The following is an 18,156-nucleotide window of genomic DNA, read 5'->3' on the forward strand; positions in this document are numbered from 1 at the left end:
ACCAATATGAAATTGGTGAGCTGTTCAAATTAGATCCATGTGTTTGTGCCTGTAATAAAAATTATTGCAACAAATGTAACCCGTTGTTGGTCGACAACTTGTCATCTGCAGTCAACATTTGTTGAATGCGACTACCATTTGAATATTTACAGAAGCGTGGAGTCGAGAGTAAAAGTCTGTTTTGAACATGGTTTGTTTAGTCTTGGATCCTGAAATAGAATACACTCTTCAGGCAGAGAAATAGAAATCATACTTCAGAAAAAAGTAATTTTATTCACGTTTAATGAATTTATCTTGTTCAAGTTTTCTTGTGACACAAAACCACATATTAATAAGACGGTGGCCCTAACTGTACAGGGGCAGACCTTGCTGCTGCCAGTTGAGAATCACACTTGAAGCGCAGAGAGACATCGGAGCAGTTTCTCAAGTTCTTTAGTCCCCGTGTGTGACATTATATACACAGAAACCAAGATAATTAGAGGTCGGTCAACAACGTAACGCAGGAACCGTGAAATATGTTGCAGTAAAGGATTACATGTTCGTCTCTGTCAAACAAGCATCAACCCCCACGGTAAAATGACAATTCAATGCAAACAAATCTGATACTAGGTCAGTCAGCTTTGGGTTGAATGGTCCTAATATACTCTGATCAGACCAATTTTACTGCATTCTGCAGGCATCACCTGCGCCCACAATGAAACAACCGTGACCTCTGGGACACAAACAGCAGGTCAAGTTGATGAAGGCGCGACACTGGCCTTGAAAGAGAGACACACAAAGAACCCAAGACTTGGAACAAGCAGAGAGTAGTTGCGCACTCAAACCATAGCAGCATTGGACTCAGGGAGAGCCGCCGTCTCAGAGGGAGCAACTTCCATCGACTCCTCCATCGACTGCTTCTCTTTGGTGGGGCCTACACACAAGCAGATGGCACTAGTGTTATTTTCAGCAGCACTGTCAAGAACATGTTGTGAAATGGAAAAAAAATGGAAATGTTGAAAGTACAGAGGGAAAAACCTAAGGAGAGCCATGGACTACAGTAAAGGATTACCAATATAAAGTAATGTAAATGAGGAGGAAAAGTTCATGTTTCTCAAGAAATGTTTGATCTGAACACATGTAAAACTGGTGTCATCTCCAACCCTTTATGAACCGCACAATGGCAACAGTGTCATCACAAAACGGATGTATTTTCTAGAAAATAAATAAACAGAGGAGGTAGCGGGAAAACACTCACCACTGTGAGCTTCAACGATCATGCAATCCTCTTCATCGTCCGCTGCGTCTGCTTGAAAACCATCCGTATCTGTTGCTACTCTCTGTTCCGGATCATTGCATCGCTTCATGAACTTTGTGATGGACATGCTTCCAGTGCTTTTTCGTTTCGAGGATGAAGCTGTGGCGGAGGAGGTCTGGGGTGTTGTGGGAGAGTTTCCATGGGAGCCTGTGGCCGCCTGCGACTCATCACGGGGCTCTTCCCGGGCACCGGTGGTGATGTAGGTCCACTGGCACGGCACCGGGAGAGCTTCCATGCCCCACCGGGCCAAAACCTCCGTGTAAACGTACCAGCACGGCCGTCTGTAGGCCGAGCGCTTCTCATAGACAGCATTGTTCTTGATGAGGCGCTTCAGCTTCCTGTTGAGAGTAGAGGATAATATTCATGACGATAGGTACTGCACAAGATTGCAATTTAATCCGCCATGGCTTTGTGATACTTTCAAATTTCAGACAAGATCAAGACATGATCATGAAACCACAGCGTGCCAATGAACACAAATGTCCCACCTAAGCTTGTCGCAATAACACATTTTGGTGGTGAAGAACCAATAGTATTCACTCAACAATATTTTTGGACAAAGGTATCCACTAATGTAATATCATGTATCAATGACAAGCATTGGGGATGCACGGAATATTCTGTGGGTGAATAGTGCAAAAAAAGAAAAAGAAAAAGGGCAACATGGCTCTTGACAGAACAGTGGCGGTTCAACACATCATAATTATTTGGGCTGTCTGAACCATGTATCACACACTCTTTATTGTCGTACATGGTGTCAAGTATCAAGCACGGGCGGTTCCAACCATCGTCATGGCGATGCTTCAGCGCACTGAACTTTTCAGATATTTAGTATGTATGTATGTATGTATTGGAGAGTGAGAATAGAATTGCAGTTTGCAATGTTCAACCAAACTAACTAGAGCCTTCTGCATCTTCTACGTTACTAGCCTATTCACTGTGGCTAAGCAGATGAGTATTTTTATTTTCTTTTGTTATTTTTTTTAAAGCAAATGGCAAAATATTTTCTATTTTGTCATCCAAACATTTACTTTAATTGAAAAAACATGTAGAATATTTTTGTAATATATTTAATGCATTTACTATGTTAACCACATTTGTCATTCAGCCAGGCATTTTTTATTTTATTCAGCTTCGGATACAAATTTTCTTTTCGGAGCAGCCTTAATATGTGCACTATTTTCAATTCTTTAATTTATTTTAGTACTTTTGCCACTTTGAAGAAATGTATTTTGAATACCTCAAATGGCTTTAAAATAATGACATGAATGAAAGTACAATACTAAAACATACATTTTGACAACAAACCCAGCACGGTGGCCATGCACATTTGCTATATTGTCTTATTTGTTGAGAACTGATTTGACAAACTAGCTCATCCACATTGTTGTGCTCACCTCGCTCTGTAGGTTTGAAGTCAAAATATTCCCACACGGGGGCTGTGGCTTTGTTTACTTTGCTGTATTTCTACATCACTGTCACGTGTTTCTCCTCCCGAGTCTCGCTACATACTGAGTGATGCCTAAACGCTTCTGTCATTGCGAGACATCAGATGCTGACATGAGCGACAAGAGGTATCGCTCTATTCTTTCTGCTGTGCTACACATGTACCCAGAGATGTGTCTAGGTCTGATGCAGAGTGAACTCAGTGGGCAAAGACAGGCTCCAGTCGACCAGGATATCAACCAAACAAACATGCACTTCAGTCTCACCTGGCAGGAACAGTCTCAGGACTCTGGGGACTTAACATCTCAGAAGGCGAAGACGATGTGGTCTCCTGACGACAAAACTCCTGAAACTCATGAATGATCACTTTGGAGCTGTTGAAGTTCCCATGAAGAAGAGGCAGCAGCTTTCTGAGCACTGTCCACAAAAAAAGACAAAATTGCAGTGACTACTACAATGACGCACTTCTTCAGACAGAGGACAGAACAGAGGTGTGTGGAGGTACAATAAAGTGTGGAATTATCAAAAACTTACACTGTTCTTCTCGCTGACTTTTCTTGGACTCAGCATCAGGACTGGGGCTGTTGTCTGCTTTAGGTAGAGGCTCCACCAGCACCATGGCATAAGACTGGAAGACATCTAGACCAGGGTCCTCCCCCTCCCAGTGGCAGCCCCTCACCACAGGCTCAAGCACCTTCATCTTCTTCTTGGTGGACATCAGCTCATCCCACTCCCTGGCTCTCAGTTTCTGCTGCAGCTTTTGCTTCTCCAGGTCACCGCCATCCTGGGTGGGAGTGGACCATTTTAGATGGGTTAGAAACAGGAGAGAAAACGTTGGCGTGTGTTTTAACTTTCTCTCTGTCAATACCTCTTCTTCCAGTGCCCCTTCATCATCCGAGAGGTAACCATGAGGAACAAAGAAGCCATCATCATCTTCATCATCTTCACCTCCCTCCTCCTCATCTTCCTACAAAAGATAAAAAGGTTGCAGTGAATTACATCAACAACTGCTTCTTTGTCTTGACAAATTTATGAGAATAAAAAGGGAATTTTCAAAATTGAGGGTTGACTTAAACATAGTGGAGGAAAGTATATTTTAGCATATCTTGGACTGGACCACACTTTTGAGAAGGGCTGCAGAGATCAACAGCCTTTTTTTTTTAGTTTTATAAGACGCTATTTACATTTATACATAATGATACAGGTTCTTACTCTTTAAAACTTTGCATCACAATGTAAAAATGACCAAACATAGTAGCCAGTTCTCTGGCTGGCAGCCCCGCCTAAGTGCCGACCTGCAGCAGCAGACATTTGAGCCAGTTGTCTGGCAATACTTCTCTGTTCAGGAAAACGACACCTGGACACTTGGCCTCAAATCAGCCAGCTGAATTTGCGCACTACCAACAGGCTAAGAAAAAGAATGCTAACCAGAACTAACTGCAGGCAAAACCAAAGCTAATGCTGGACCCCAGATACTTAATGGGTTGATGAAAACAGGACCAATCAGTCAGGTTATAACAACAATCTGGTTTTTAACAAGTGATGAGAACATTGAGGGTTTGATCTGTTCATTGTTCATTGAAAGGGAATAAATGTATTTATTTTAAATTAAGCGCTTTGCCTTTTTTGTTTATTATTTGTTTGCTTTAAAAGTTGTACAGTTCCAATTCCAGTCTGGTTATATTTTTGTGCATATATAACCCATGGCTTCCCACGGAAATTCACAGGAAAGTTTCTGTCCCTTTGCAACCCTCTGTTGTACAGATATTTTACATTTACTTTGGGACCCGGTTTAAAACTACAGATCCAGTAACTGAAAACGCTGGATTCCTGAGGATGAAAGGCCTGTCTGACACAGAGCTTGTGTGGACCTCTCTCTTGCCCACGTGGAGGGCAAGACAGGGGAAATTGCCTAAAAACCAAAAATTGTGTGGTCACAAGAAAGGGATGAGTACTAGATTTAACCTACCCCTTCACTATGAGAGAGGGACTCTCCGGGCTCTTCTTCCTCCCACTCTTCATCGCTGTCCACCTCATAGTCTAACAACACCTGGTACGAGTTGATGGTTAGACTCAAATGTATTGTAACATTAAATGTTTTCTGTTTAAAAAAAAAAACAACACTTACCTTGTCTTGTTTCAAGGGGCAGCGTGCAGAGATCACAGAACTTTTCTTTGTCCATGTTCCCCAGTAAGCCGGACGATAGTTTTCATGAAAATGCAGCAGTTTCATGGAGCCATAATGTTTTCGGTCAGGCACACCCTCAGCTTTGGGCCCATGAATCTGTATGCAGTTACTGTCAAGAACAGCAGATGCACGGTGAGACTAAATACAATGATAATAAAAATATATATATATATAGTTGACAATAAATGCTCTTTTGCTTATTTCTATTCAGTCTATTATTTAAACAATATTATGAACCACAAACTGGTCGACAGTGTTACACAAGAGTGTGAAAGCTTTTGTTATTTTTATTATTAGTATTGTCAGTAATATTTTCTGTGTCGCTGAATTGTAGCCTTAAAAGTGCATTCTGAAAGAGAGAGATAGACAAAAACATCTGAAGTGACAGGCACAGATGGTGAGCTACAAGAAAAAGAGAATGACAGAGGTAGACCCTGTGGCCTTGGCCTCAATAGGAATCGACAGAAGGAAGTGCCATTATATTGATGACAAGATTCATTTTAACAGACCGACTTGATGATTCATTTTGACTGCTCCTAACGGATTCATTTGTCTTACTCAAGCACTTTGGGCCTTTTGGGTCTGGTAGGACCGGAACGCCGGGGTTTCTGGCTGATCCAACCTTTAATGCCTCCTAGTTTGTCACTCGGTTTCAACAGATATTGATCCAGTTCCTCAAGGACAGAGTTCTCACACTGTACCCGACACAGCGGCGCCATACACATGTTGTCTTTTATCTCGAACGGTGCAAACTTCCCACATGCTGTTGCCAAAGTCTGAAAGAATAAATGAATCAGTGTGTTAGCCCAGTGCCACATAGATTTTGATCAGGATGAAATGAACTCACTTTGGGAGACTGCAGTGTCTTGTGTTTCTGTAGAAACCTGGTGATTTCTGCTTTCTCTGCTTTAAGGCGCTGAAAACAGATGAGTCAGGGTATTATTGTCCATCGGCCATTATTTCAAAAGGCATTTCAAGTGCCATATGCTTTCTAAACTCACATCTTTCTCTTCCTTCATGCGCTTTTCTTCCTCCTTCACGCGCTTTTCTTCCTCCTTCATCTTCTTTTCCTCCTCTTTCTTTCTCTTCTGCTCAGCAATGGCTCTACGGAAAGTAAAATAAAATACGATCAAAGGATTTGAAATAACTTACTGATTAACATGGCACATATGGCTATCAGTTTTACATTAAAAAAATGCAGAACCTACTCCAACTTCGATTTCCGTTGCTCTTCCTTTGCCTTCAACTTCTCTGCTTTTTCCTTTTCCTCCCTCTCCTTTTTCTCACGCTTCTCTCTTTCATCTCTCTCCTTTTTCTCACGCCTTTCCTTCTCTTTCTCCTCCTTTAGCCGGCGGATTTCTTGACGTTTCTTCTCTTTTGCAGCTTTAGCTTCTTCTTTCAGTCGTTCCTTCTCCTCCCGCAGCCGAAGCCTTTCTTGCTGTTCTTTCAAGCTCTGAAAAAATGAATCAATCAACCAAGCATGGAATTAACAGAACCCAGCAGCACAGGCCCAACAGTTCTTCCGAACTTCTTTCCCCCCCATTCCTATTTCAACACATGATTGGAAAAGACAATGTTGGAAACATAAAATTTGAAGAAAAGTTCTAACCTTTGAGGAGCGTCTTCTCACTTGTTTCTGTTCTAAAGATTTGTCTGGTGTTGTCGCCGACTTCTGCGGAGAAATGGCAACCTAACTGTGGTGTACACCTTCAAGTCGATGGAAGCCAATTAACTACAAACTTACTGTAGGTACAGTGGCAGGTTCATCCGTCTTGGTTTTCTCAGGCGAGCTGTCAGACAAGGAGCTGTGCGATGTAGCTGACAACATCGAATGATTCCCAAAACTAGAAATATTGCCAGACTCGTTCTGCTCCCCTTGTTCACCATCAGATTCCTGAGTTGTTTCCAGAAGGGAGATGGTTGACTGATCCTTAGTGTCCATGTCTTTATTGTCCTCATCTTCTATGCAGTCATCGTTTTCTGATTTCGTAGGTTCAGCGACCAACTTTTCAGGAAATGTGGTTTTGTCCTTTGTTGGGGTGCAGCGAGAGACAGGCACATCTGAACGTTTTGCCGGCGATGACAGACCGTCCTCAGTCAAGTCAATAATGTTCTCATTTGAGCTGGCAGGCTTCTTGTGACTAAAGAAACAATCTAGTGGGCCCTGGCCATTAACCAAGGGTGGTCCATTAAACACCGACGGAGACGAGCCATTCTCATTTTCTCCATCTGACACACCAGGTTCTACACAGGCAGGTGCAGATGGGCGCTTGGGCAACTCGTTGTCTTTTGGTTCTGGATTCAAGCGCTTGAAGGGGAGACGAGCTGCAAGGTGACAACACATGAGTTAAGTAGATTTGGCAAGGACCTTCTCAGATATTAATATAAAAAGATTAGGTTAAAAAAAAAAGTATTCTAAGGAACATGCTATAGAAATTGCACAAAAATAATCAAGAAGACCCTTTGAAAATAATGACAGTTACTTTGTCAGAGGCCAATTTTAACAACAATTTTTTTCTGTCATAATTTTATCAAAATTTCAACATTACATGTCCTTTAATTGTCACACAATGGGGAAATTCACAGTGTCATAACGGACAATCAATAAGACAATAAGGCATGAAAGACATGTTGGCATACATGTAGTAAACAATAAATTATCAAAAATTATTATAACAGCGACTGGTTGGAGCCCAAGTGAAGACACGGACTTCTGCTGTACGCAGACTGTACACGTGACCAAGCTCACCATAATGAATATAATGAATGAATGAGTATTCTCCAAGCCAGTAGGAGTTGAACAGCACGCTCACTGCATTGGACTAGGATCCTCAAATATAATGAGACCATGACAGTGTGGCATTTGACAGCCGACACGTGGGTCGTGGAGAGAATCCCGATCGTATTTATGATACAAGAAGCTCTTAATAATTACAATCAACTCTGAGTCTCTGGATTGGTGTTGGTTTTGTTAGATCAAGTGGTCCAAATGGGTTTTCTGGCACGTTTGTCTGACTTGCTTCATGTCAACACATGCAGGGTCCACCACTGTACTGCCGCTGGGGACAGCAGTCAGACAAGTCAACCCCAAAATAAAACTGACAGAGCAGTCTGTTAGGATAGAAACACGACAGGGTTCTACGAGGGATGTGAAACATGAAACATTTCTCATCTTTACACTTAGTTAACCATTATATTGAAACAAACAAATGATGACGTTCCAGACAAAATAATGAGTTCCACCATGAAATAGTTGGGTTTTCAAGAGAAACTGTAGTTTGCCAGAGCATCCAAATCAAGATGTTAAAGTAGTTCAACAAATTCGAAAAGCTTGCCATTAAGAGAAACATTTCTTTATACTGCTTTCTTGTTTAAAGATTCTATGAGGGTGATTTCTAGGAGAGTGGTAAAATGTTGCCTTAGTTGCATTAAAGCTGATTCTCATGAAAATGTACCTTTGTTTTTGTTAATATTACAGATCAGACAATGTAAACCAGTGGTGACCAACCAGTTGATCGGGATTGATTGGTAGATCCCATTAATCAATTGCAGGTAGCTTTCAAAAAATCCATCCCTCTCTCTCTTCACTGATGGGGAATTCAATTTTTGAGTACTGCTTAAATGCTGACCCAACACTGTAGTAAATGATAGTCATATTCGTCCTCTTTTAATTAGCAAGCAAAAAGCATGATACAATAACAACAACAAACGTTAGAGGCCTACAGAACAATTTAAGAAATACAAATACCTTGTACAAGTTTCTTGTTGGCACTGGGTTTCGATTTACAGTTCATACCTGAAAAGAGATATTAACATTAGTGATGAGGTTTACAGTTATTGCAACATTAAAGCCATAAAATATTATGAACCTTAACTTAGTCTAAACATATTACTGGGTGTTGCGAATTCATATGTGCAAGCACAATTTACTTACATGTTACTCTTAAGCACCTGTGTCAAACTTGGCCCCTTGAGTTTAGGGTTAGGGTTCTAACCCCATTACCACTGCTCTTCAGATTCACTTTAAACGTGTCACTACTCTCACATTCGAAAATATGAGCCATCTATGAATATCCATTTCCACAACTCATTGCCTTAAACTATGAAATTAGTTGAATTGAAGTTTTGTTTGAACTAGAACCGATTCGTGAAACTAAAGTAGACAAACGTGCAACAGTAAAGAGACTAGTTTCATGTATATCCACGACACGGATTTAAAATCCATGCACCACCGCAGCTGATGTTGAAACCCATAAAATGACCTTCTTAAGACGGTTGTTTGGTTTACTCTCCCGCCATCCGACTAACTGGACTGTGGAAAGGCCCAGTCGCTACTGTCTCGCACTGTATGACCAATGTCGGACTGTGTTGGGACAACAAACAATGCAAAACGTTGGTACGAAGTCGTGTTAATGCGGTGCGTTTTCGCATTGGGAAGCAGGAAGAAGCGATGTGGTTGTTGGGGAATACATTTCCTCGAACAACGCTAGACTCGACAGCAAGTCAGCCTTCGTAGTGTCACCAACCAGTTGCTCTCCATTTGTTAGTAATGGCCTCACTTGCTTCCATGACGGGTCCAGTTTAATGCGCAACAGTTGAATAACAGTGTGAACAAATTACGTTTACTTTAACACTCAGAATACTCAATACAAAAAAATAGCAGAGCCATTTTGCGAAGCTTAATTGACTGAACTCGTAGCACTAAGACGACAATAGCTGCAACGTATTCCATTACGGTTCTTTACTCTTAATGGTAAATATCTCGACAAATATTAAAGTCCATCAGATGTTTACGTCCACATCGACTTCAATTGATGAAGTCAACACGACAGCTTTGATGACGAGTCCAACAGACATGCTATTGAAAGTCGCCCTCATATACACTATATAAAACTCTGAGCGACATCTTGCTAACACATTAATGCAGTTTGTTGACACTAGGCTGGGACGGACTCGGCTAACACCGTGTAACTAAAATGTAGCTGTACGCAGAATGCCGACTGACAGACAGGCACTTTCATACCTCTTCTCCTTGGAGTCGACGCTGCCAAGTGTCCATCCACTGGTGTAGTTTCCGCGGCTAACATCTCTTTGAGCAACCGAGGCTACTCTCGTCTTCAATGCAAATATTGAAGAGCAACAAAGACCGTACGAAGAGATTTAACACCAGGTAGTTTACACGACACTGAAACAGGTCTACTATTGCACTATAAGCGGCATTGGTTGATAAGTTTAATTTTACTTAAAGACGCAGGGCCACATCTTCCTTCTTTCACTCCCGGTGCACACCACTGTCTATCTCGCGCTCCCGGTCGGAATTGGCGGGAGTCGTCAGAAGCGTCAATAACCGCACGTGATTGGTCTGCCGCGGTCACGAGGCCGACATGGAGTCGCTTGTTTTTATCATGAGCGTCGCACGTTTGGAGCCGTTGACGCATCATAGCGCTCATAGTGACTATGGAGAGTGAGAGCGACGTGAACTTGTACCATATCGATTGAAAGCACAACGAAAAAGGCTCGAGGTAATCAAGTTTGAGTCTGTCTAGTTTTGTCTTCATTCATATTTTCATATACATTTACATTTACTGTCACCTACTTGGGATGAATTGCTGAAGCGATTTATTTATGTTTATTTTTTTGTTAGTTCGTTTTTCTATTGTGACTATGTCATTGTTCCAACGTGTGGAAACCAATGTGTTTCTCACTGAGTTTGCGTGTAAAATATATATTCAGAGGTTAATTGATGACTATAAATTGTGAGTGATGGCAACTGAGGCTTTTTAAATAGTTTTAATAATCATAATTGATTCTAGCTGCCATCAGGGGCATTGCCCTCTGTGAGAGGCTCAGAGCAGAAACGTGGCTCATCCACATTCCAAAATAGATAGATTTTGGCCATGTCCACATTGGCAGACTGAGGATACACTACAGTGATTTGACTTCACTCAAGTGACTTGAAAAAAGAATCTTTGTATCATCCCACAAGAGATGGAAGCCATTTGTAGGGAGAGGGAAGTCACAACACCTTTACTTTCGGTTGTGTTATACATATTTTGACTCTAATAATAATAATAATAATAATAATACATCTACATTGCCACTTCCCTTCAAGCATGCGTTTTGATGAGTGAGACAAAGATCCTGACATACACGTTGACTTTTGGTGAAGCTATTACCGGCAGTATAACGGAATAGTGAGGAAAAAAACTCTGAATTTGAGGTTGTTTTTATTGAATCAATATATGCTTTAATGCATTTACTTAACAGGCGTAACAGTGAATGTCATTTATATGACATTTATATTGACAGATTTTAGCAGATTTACTTGGTGCAAGTCAAATGTTTTCCTGACACTGTTCGCTGGTGTAGGGAAACACACCTTTATTCAATATCACAAGATAAGAATAACAAGATTCCTATAATTAAGTAAAATCTAGGGTTTCCACTGTAGGTAGGTTGCCCCCTTTGCTTCTGGCAATATTCAGGCCCAGTATATAGGTCCCTTGAGTCTCTCTTGTCACTAGGTTCCAGGACCGGGAGTCTCCTCAGAGACTGCAGTTCATAGTGTGTCCATTTGGGAACCAGTCCATCTCTCTGTGCTGGGTATATTAGCTGTTCATCTCCCAGTCATTCCCTTGTGTTTCATTGAGGAACTGGGTGGGTGCACTGAAGGCAGTCCTGTTTTCCAGGGGGACCGGTCCTCGGCTTCCCCTTCAGCCTCTTGAAGGTCACCCTCCTCCAGTCCAGTTCCTCCTCTTGGAGGTGGTCTCCACATTTCCTGTTGTTGATTCTGCGGAGCATGTGGACAGTCTCTGATCCTGTGTCCATACTGACCACAGTTAGAGCACACCAGTTCATGGAGCCTCCTCTTCCTTCCCCAGTAGTAGTCCCTCTTCGACTCATGTCTCTGCCTCTCTGCATGGAAGGACCCAGTGCACTCCACATCTTTATTTCTTTCTTACAGTCAATAGCTTGTTCCTTTCCTCGCAACTTCAACAGTTGCTACTGCGTCCCTGTCACTTCTTCTCCTTTTCTCTGCAACAATCTGAGATGGTGAGGAACATATCTTTTAAAACAGCCATCATCATTTTCTCTCAAATCAGGGTTTTCTTTCAATTTACTCACCTCCTCAGGTTACCCTTCTATTAGTGACATTTTATAAACTACATGTGCAGAGTTTCATTGTGTAGGATGAGAACCAGTGTTCTCAATCTAGAAAGCTTCACACTGATCATAATAGATCCTGGGATCAATGGTCACTATAAACGGCAGCAGTTGGATCTATTAGAAACTGTTTTCGGGCAAACAGCGTGAACAGTAGTCCTAGAGGGCATTCTTGCACTCCCTCTCATCTCCCTCAAAATTATTACATTCCATGCAGCATAGTCATTTCACCTTCCCTTTTCTGCCAGTGGAAGTAGTGGGTGGTTGTCAGTAATACACGCTGCTGTCTTCGCGCTTGTATTCACTTGTATTTGTGTATATCTTCATCTGGTCCACATAGTAGCAGAGCCTTTCTAAACTGCACCTTTGTTGAGTACAGTCTGCTAATCTTCCATGATTTCACTATTAGGAGTAACTTCCTCCATACGCTGCCACCTGAGAGACTGGCGGCATCCACATGGGAGCCTTCGTTCCATCACCTTTCCTTCTGCTACAAACTCTCAAATGTCTCACAGAAACTCCTGTCTCCTTCTTTAACATACCCCACTCTTGATTCAACCTCTTTCTTCTTGTTAACATCTGCTAAATAAAACCTGTGCCTCTATTTCCTCATAGAAGTCCTCCAATTTTCTCTGATTCTTCTTATCATAATATCTGTTACATTTGTGCAAAAAACATGCATCCGACCTCTCAACTTCCTCTGATTTCCCTGACCTTGTGTTAATGCTGAGCATCAGACTCAGATAAAACTTGATACGCTGTTCGTGCAAAAAACATGCATCCGACCACACAACTTCCTCTGATTTCCCGGACCTTGTGTTAATGCTGAGCATCAGACTCAGATAAAACTTGATACGCTGTTCTGAAAAATCCCCTATCCCTGTGGAGGTCAATCGTCCAACAGAAATGAAGTCTGACTTCTCTGTTCTTTTACCCAGCCAAGTCACAATCACGTCAGAGTCACCAAATTGTGAGGAATGGTGGGTAATAAAACAAAAAGAAATTCAGAATCAGAATTTAATTTATCATGTCAGTAGGGAGCCCACCAACTAGAAAAGTGTTTTGGAATAAAGTGCTTTGTCAATGAAACAACCTGACAGATTTTAACAGATTGACTTGGTGCGAGTCAAATGTTTTCCCGACACTTTTGGCTGGTGGGATCTGTTCGTGAGCATGCGCGGCCATCAAGGGCGGCCACGATTCTTGTTAGAAGTTATGAGTCACGCGTTTGCCGTTTAACGCTCAAAGGAAAGTTGGGAGTTGTAGTTCAGCTGGACACCGGACGAGTTCACTTGGAGCGTTTTGAGACTACAAACACTTCAGCGCGGCGCAGGCGCGGTGTTTGACGTGGTTGGGGGAAAAAACTCAAAGAGTCCGGAATCCCTGCCGTTGTCGACTGAAGCGTGGAAAGACGCTGTAAAAAATCGAAATCCCGGTAATTTTATTCCATTTGACGTAGCCGTGTGTTAGTGAGTTGCACTGTTGCTCTGATGTTAAGGCCCATCAGGCCAGTTGTTGGAGGCGCGTTAGCTACCGTTCTATTTCATGTGATGTTTTTAGCAACACATTTGAGCGACCAAAAAGTGTATGAAGATACAGAAAAGCTGAAATCATGGAATGTTACTCATTGTTAATCCGAGCAAACCTTGTGTTATTTCGTTTGTCTCCGCGTTTTCGATTTAAATCTGAGACTATTGTAAATGAAGTTTTCAGAGCTGTGTACAGCGTTTGTTACATAAAGTTTGTAAAATTATCATTGTTTGCATTTTATCAATTGATCCGTCGAAAACAAACGTAGCACACGTGTTTTAAGCACTACTGGCTACTTGCATGACGAAATTGCTGACTGTTATGTTTCCGTTCCTGTTTTCCAGAATTGCTTTCAGAGTCCACAATGGCAGGTTTGTACATTATATTTGTCGTGTTTGTATATACATTTTATATTCAGTTAGATTCTCTTTGCTGCATAACACATGATGCTTAAGTTTGTAGATAATCACTCCCGATCATCTATCTGCCTCAGAACGGGTGAACAACTTCCCACCGCTCCCAAAAATCCTTCGCCTCAAGCCCTGCTTTTATCAGAATATTGAAGAGGAAATTCCGGCACCGCATCAGCAGTTGGTTCGCAGAGTCTACACTCTTTGGATGTGTGAGTGTTCCTTGTAACAGAATTTAGACCTGTGTACCTATTCTAATTGGGAAAGATGAACATGTCGGTCCAGTTCTTGTTGATGTATCTTTACTCTTTTTTTTCTTTTTACAGTGTATTCAGGCACTCTGTGCATGAACCTTATCTCTTGTATTGCATGGTGGGCTGGAGGTGGAAGCGCCACCAACTTTGGCTTTGCTCTGTTATGGCTCCTTCTCTTCAGCCCCTGTAGTTACACCTGCTGGTTTAGACCACTTTACAAGGCTTTCAGGCAAGTTCCGCTGATCTAAGATTAAAGACAGAAACCTGCTTTCATCTCATCGTTTTCTCTCTTGACAGGGCTGACAGCTCGTTCAACTTCATGGCCTTCTTCTTTATCTTCTTCCTTCAGTGTATTCTGGCCTTAATCCAGACTATCGGCATATCTGGCTGGGGGACCTGGTGAGTAGTCGTATTGATGGAATGGATAGTCTTGCAGACTTTCCCTCTTTCAATGATATTTTTGGTGCATCGACAACATCAGAAGTCAGTCTGATATCACACCGATAGTCTTCAGATTACCCACTATATTTTTTGCACCTTGAAGCACAACAATCGCAACTAAGGTGGGCTATATTTTTTAGTATTAGACATTACTAAAAGCCTTGCATGTATTTGTATTTGGAAAAAATGAAACAAGTCATTAAATTACAGTCGTGATATTTTACACATGTGCTGATCCACAGGTTTCTTACAAATTATATGTGCAGAAAAAAAACTTTGTTTAAATATTAAAGGCATTTTTTTTCTTTCCTCCTACCAATTACATACTGTGTAATGTAGCTTGTCCAATTGTATAAATGGAAAACAATAAGTCGGAGCATGCTAATGCTAAATGAAGTTATTTCTTTTTCTCTTCATACCAACATAACATGATGCACTTCACATGCAAGTCACATGTTTCTGTTGCGAACAACAAGGTGTGTCAATTGCTAATAAACTGAGTTGAAAACAGTGTTGATAACAAACATCCTGCTTGTGTTAACGTTCACAAACCTTTTATCATCTTTGTCAGTGTAGCTGTTCCATTCCCTGCTTTGTGATAGCATTGTTGTTAACTTGTAATGAATCCACGTTTGATTCTTAATTGTGCAATACAACTAACCCGTGCTACTTCATCTCACTCTCACCTACAAGCGGCTGGATTGCCACAGTGATCTTTTTCAGTTATAACGTCGGCTCTGCTATAGTGATGCTAATCACAACACTGCTCTTCACAATGGTGACTATTCTCATGGTTCTGGTTCTCCTGAGGGTGAGTAAACATTTGCTGCCACCATTTATCCTTCTGTTTGAGAAGTTTTTATTTTTTATTTTGTTCAGTTAAATGTTTAACTTGTCAGATTTCCATCCTCCTTTAACTTCAAGGTTCAATTAAACTGGAGAGAATGACCTCCATAGTCACCGCTCACTCCATATTTAGTAGTTGGTCTGCCTTATGTCCTCCTCACAGCGTTTGGTAAAGCGTTGACTGTTAGTTCTGGCCCAGTTCAGTGACTGCATTAACTGCCAGTGGCAGTGATGAAATCCATGTGTCACTGAATTGTTTCCTACGTCGCTGCAGTTTGAAATCGTGACCATACAAATGTAGAACTGGATAGTGCACAGCCTTCCCAGTGTCAAATAGATGAGCGAATGCTCATGCAGGGCGTGTGGTCAGTGGTTCAGCAATTTTGTGCTTATGAAAAGTCAAGTGCAATAGTCCGTGATTACGAAAGTACATAACACAAAATAGTCTCATAACATAATTGCAATAAGAGACTTGACCACTAGATGTCCCTGTTTGAAATGTTTTTTACTTTACCTTGATGTTTGCGCTTTGGTGCTCAATATTGTGTTATAGTTTGTTACAAATGTTTTGGTAACTGCAAGACGCTCCTAAATTTGATACACATGTACAAAAGTTGCATGTTTATGACGAACAAATAATTATATTCTTCAAGTTCAACAGTATCTACAAAAACGAAACAATATAGAGCCATATAGAACTATGAATTATAAGGGTTTTTTAAACAAAAAAAAGTTATGGAACTGTCTTCTTTGTTCCCCACAGGTCCACAGACTGTACCGTGGAGGTGGTGGGAGTATGCAGCGTGCTCAGGAAGAGTGGAGCACCGGCCTGTGGAAGAGTGCGCCAGTGAGAGAAGCAGGGTTCAATGCTGTCGCTCAGACAGCTCAGGGGCCCAGCCTGCCTCAGTACCCTCAAGCAGTGCCGAGCTATCCTGACAACAGTCAGTGGTAGTGACTCCCAGGCACCTCCAGGAGGAGACGCCTGGCTGGTTATTTCTGTGCTGCTCAAAGGCTGTGCAGCATTTCGTTGTCATCAGATGATTGTTTTAGCAAGTGTTGTTCAGTAAAAATGTTCATCACAATGTTTTTGTCATTCCATACCGACCTTGTTTACATGTTTCAAGTGAAAAGGTGTGTGTATTTCACAGCCAAAACAAAGCGAAGTCTCAGGACAGCAGACTATAAAAAGCATGTGCCTTAAGAAGTTTTCTGGTTGCCGCATCTCTTTGTACCTTGTCCTCTAACAAGCATGTGTTGCTTTGTGTGAAACTAATACCATCGCTAATAACATGTTTATTCAACTGCCTGCTTCAGTGAAGCAATGTCAGCACGATAGCCTTTGATAATGAATGATCCATAACACTTTTAATTTTTCTTGGTTAGCCACACATTGCTTTCAGTGGTCAAGTGCATTTTATTTACATATTGAATATTAGATCAATTTTCTGCTCACTCAAAGACTGAATTTTATTTTATTTTTTGTATGACTGACTGCATTGTGTGAGGCTCTGCGTGTGGCTTTATGTCTATTTGCATCTCTTATTTCTGGCTGATGATTAAAGCGAGCACATGCATTAACATTGAAGTGTAATATTGCATGTATCTGTGAACTGGCCTGCTTCATTACACCGAACACCTGGAAAAATAACTGACATGTTTGAATCTTCTGTGTGCACGGAACATTCTTGTTTTGGGTCAAATGTGCCCAGCAATGGCTCACCAGAATTTGTGGAACCTGAGCAGATTGTGTTCAGTTTTCTTGTGGCAGAAGTGACCTTCAGAGCCTGGGTCAATATTTGACATTGTCCGGACGCTGTGAGGATGCTTTTAATAACCTTAACTTAATGCAACATTTCAATAAATATTCAGTGTTTGAACGTGTTTTTGGTGCTTGTTCTCGTCCCCTACTGAATTCTGAAGGTGCTGCTTGGTAAATTGTTAACGTTTTCTTTGCTTGAGTGAAAAACTAAAATATTTTGGGAACATTTTAGATGTGACTCACAAATGTCTTAGTTTGGGGTGTCTCAAGAAATTCTCTCAGACAAGTCTTGCAATCAGAGCAAACTTAATCTGATCAGTGAAGAGAAGAAAGACTAAATTGAGAAGCATTAGAGTCATAAATCTATTTCTGACACCAGGAATCATTAACAGGAAGAAGTGCAAACTACATGAAGACACACCACAGCCATGGCCAGAATTATTGGCAAGCCTGACTTCAAAAGAGTAAAATTAAAGCCTAGATTAAAAGAGAATTATTAAAAGATGGATTGAGAGGAATGAATGAATGTTTATTTCATTCAGACATCGATGAAGTCATATCAACAATATCAATTATCTGTCAGAAAAGAAGCAGAACTAATCATAGATCTTATTTTATCTTCTCCATTTTGACATTTTAAATGAGCAAATGGTCTTCTGGCATTTTTATGGTGGATGGCAAAATTAGAATTTCATTGTGCAGCGAAACATGCTTCTTATACTGTGCATATAACAATGCAGACTTTTGAAATTTGAACTTTAAATTTCACCCTGACTGCACTTTAGGATTATTTATTGTTCACTTTTGAAGCGATTGATGTC

General features: G+C 41.2%; 2 protein-coding genes across 7 annotated transcripts; one reads left to right on the forward strand and one right to left on the reverse strand.

Annotated features, from left to right (window-relative positions):
* Nucleotides 1-49: 49 nt before the first annotated feature.
* chaf1a (chromatin assembly factor 1, subunit A (p150)) lies at nucleotides 50-10,024 on the reverse strand. 4 transcript variants are annotated; one of them, XM_053869469.1, is made up of 15 exons: nucleotides 9,955-10,024; nucleotides 8,680-8,727; nucleotides 6,676-7,256; nucleotides 6,541-6,603; nucleotides 6,140-6,384; nucleotides 5,933-6,035; nucleotides 5,779-5,847; nucleotides 5,490-5,707; nucleotides 4,872-5,040; nucleotides 4,713-4,793; nucleotides 3,612-3,710; nucleotides 3,278-3,527; nucleotides 3,010-3,160; nucleotides 1,238-1,635; nucleotides 50-913 (listed from the first exon to the last, which is right to left on the reverse strand). In XM_053869469.1, the coding sequence occupies exons 1-15, from the start codon at nucleotides 10,016-10,018 to the stop codon at nucleotides 819-821; spliced, it is 2,634 nt and encodes an 877-aa protein (XP_053725444.1). In that variant the 5' UTR covers nucleotides 10,019-10,024; the 3' UTR covers nucleotides 50-818. The 4 variants fall into 4 exon arrangements, with proteins under 4 accessions (XP_053725444.1, XP_053725442.1, XP_053725441.1 ...); XM_053869467.1 differs by lacking the exon at nucleotides 9,955-10,024 and adding an exon at nucleotides 9,491-9,699 and having other exon boundaries at nucleotides 51-913; XM_053869466.1 differs by lacking the exon at nucleotides 9,955-10,024 and adding an exon at nucleotides 9,458-9,699 and having other exon boundaries at nucleotides 51-913.
* Nucleotides 9,849-17,453, forward strand: scamp4 (secretory carrier membrane protein 4). Of its 3 annotated transcripts, none has more exons than XM_053869476.1 (7): nucleotides 9,849-10,101; nucleotides 13,970-13,996; nucleotides 14,119-14,247; nucleotides 14,362-14,518; nucleotides 14,587-14,688; nucleotides 15,424-15,541; nucleotides 16,340-17,453. In XM_053869476.1, the coding sequence occupies exons 2-7, from the start codon at nucleotides 13,990-13,992 to the stop codon at nucleotides 16,526-16,528; spliced, it is 702 nt and encodes a 233-aa protein (XP_053725451.1). In that variant the 5' UTR covers nucleotides 9,849-10,101; nucleotides 13,970-13,989; the 3' UTR covers nucleotides 16,529-17,453. The 3 variants fall into 3 exon arrangements, with proteins under 3 accessions (XP_053725451.1, XP_053725452.1, XP_053725450.1); XM_053869477.1 differs by lacking the exon at nucleotides 9,849-10,101 and adding an exon at nucleotides 10,349-10,453; XM_053869475.1 differs by lacking the exon at nucleotides 9,849-10,101 and adding an exon at nucleotides 13,091-13,530.
* Nucleotides 17,454-18,156: the final 703 nt, after the last annotated feature.

The sequence above is a fragment of the Synchiropus splendidus genome, chromosome 1 (assembly GCF_027744825.2).
Source record: "Synchiropus splendidus isolate RoL2022-P1 chromosome 1, RoL_Sspl_1.0, whole genome shotgun sequence".
Classification (NCBI taxonomy): Eukaryota; Metazoa; Chordata; class Actinopteri; order Syngnathiformes; family Callionymidae; genus Synchiropus; species Synchiropus splendidus.

Excerpts from the sequence above, each read along its gene's own strand:
- chaf1a (XM_053869469.1), bottom strand. The coding sequence starts at position 10,018 with ATGTTAGCCGCGGAAACTACACCAGTGGATGGACACTTGGCAGCGTCG. Across the intron at positions 6,036-6,139 it reads CAACGGAAATCGAAGTTGGA|AGCCATTGCTGAGCAGAAGA; the intron begins GTAGGTTCTGCA and ends TACTTTCCGTAG. Across the intron at positions 5,848-5,932 it reads GCATGAAGGAAGAGAAAGAT|CGCCTTAAAGCAGAGAAAGC; the intron begins GTGAGTTTAGAA and ends ATCTGTTTTCAG.
- scamp4 (XM_053869476.1), top strand. Across the intron at positions 14,248-14,361 it reads AGTCTACACTCTTTGGATGT|TGTATTCAGGCACTCTGTGC; the intron begins GTGAGTGTTCCT and ends TTCTTTTTACAG. Across the intron at positions 15,542-16,339 it reads TGGTTCTGGTTCTCCTGAGG|GTCCACAGACTGTACCGTGG; the intron begins GTGAGTAAACAT and ends TGTTCCCCACAG.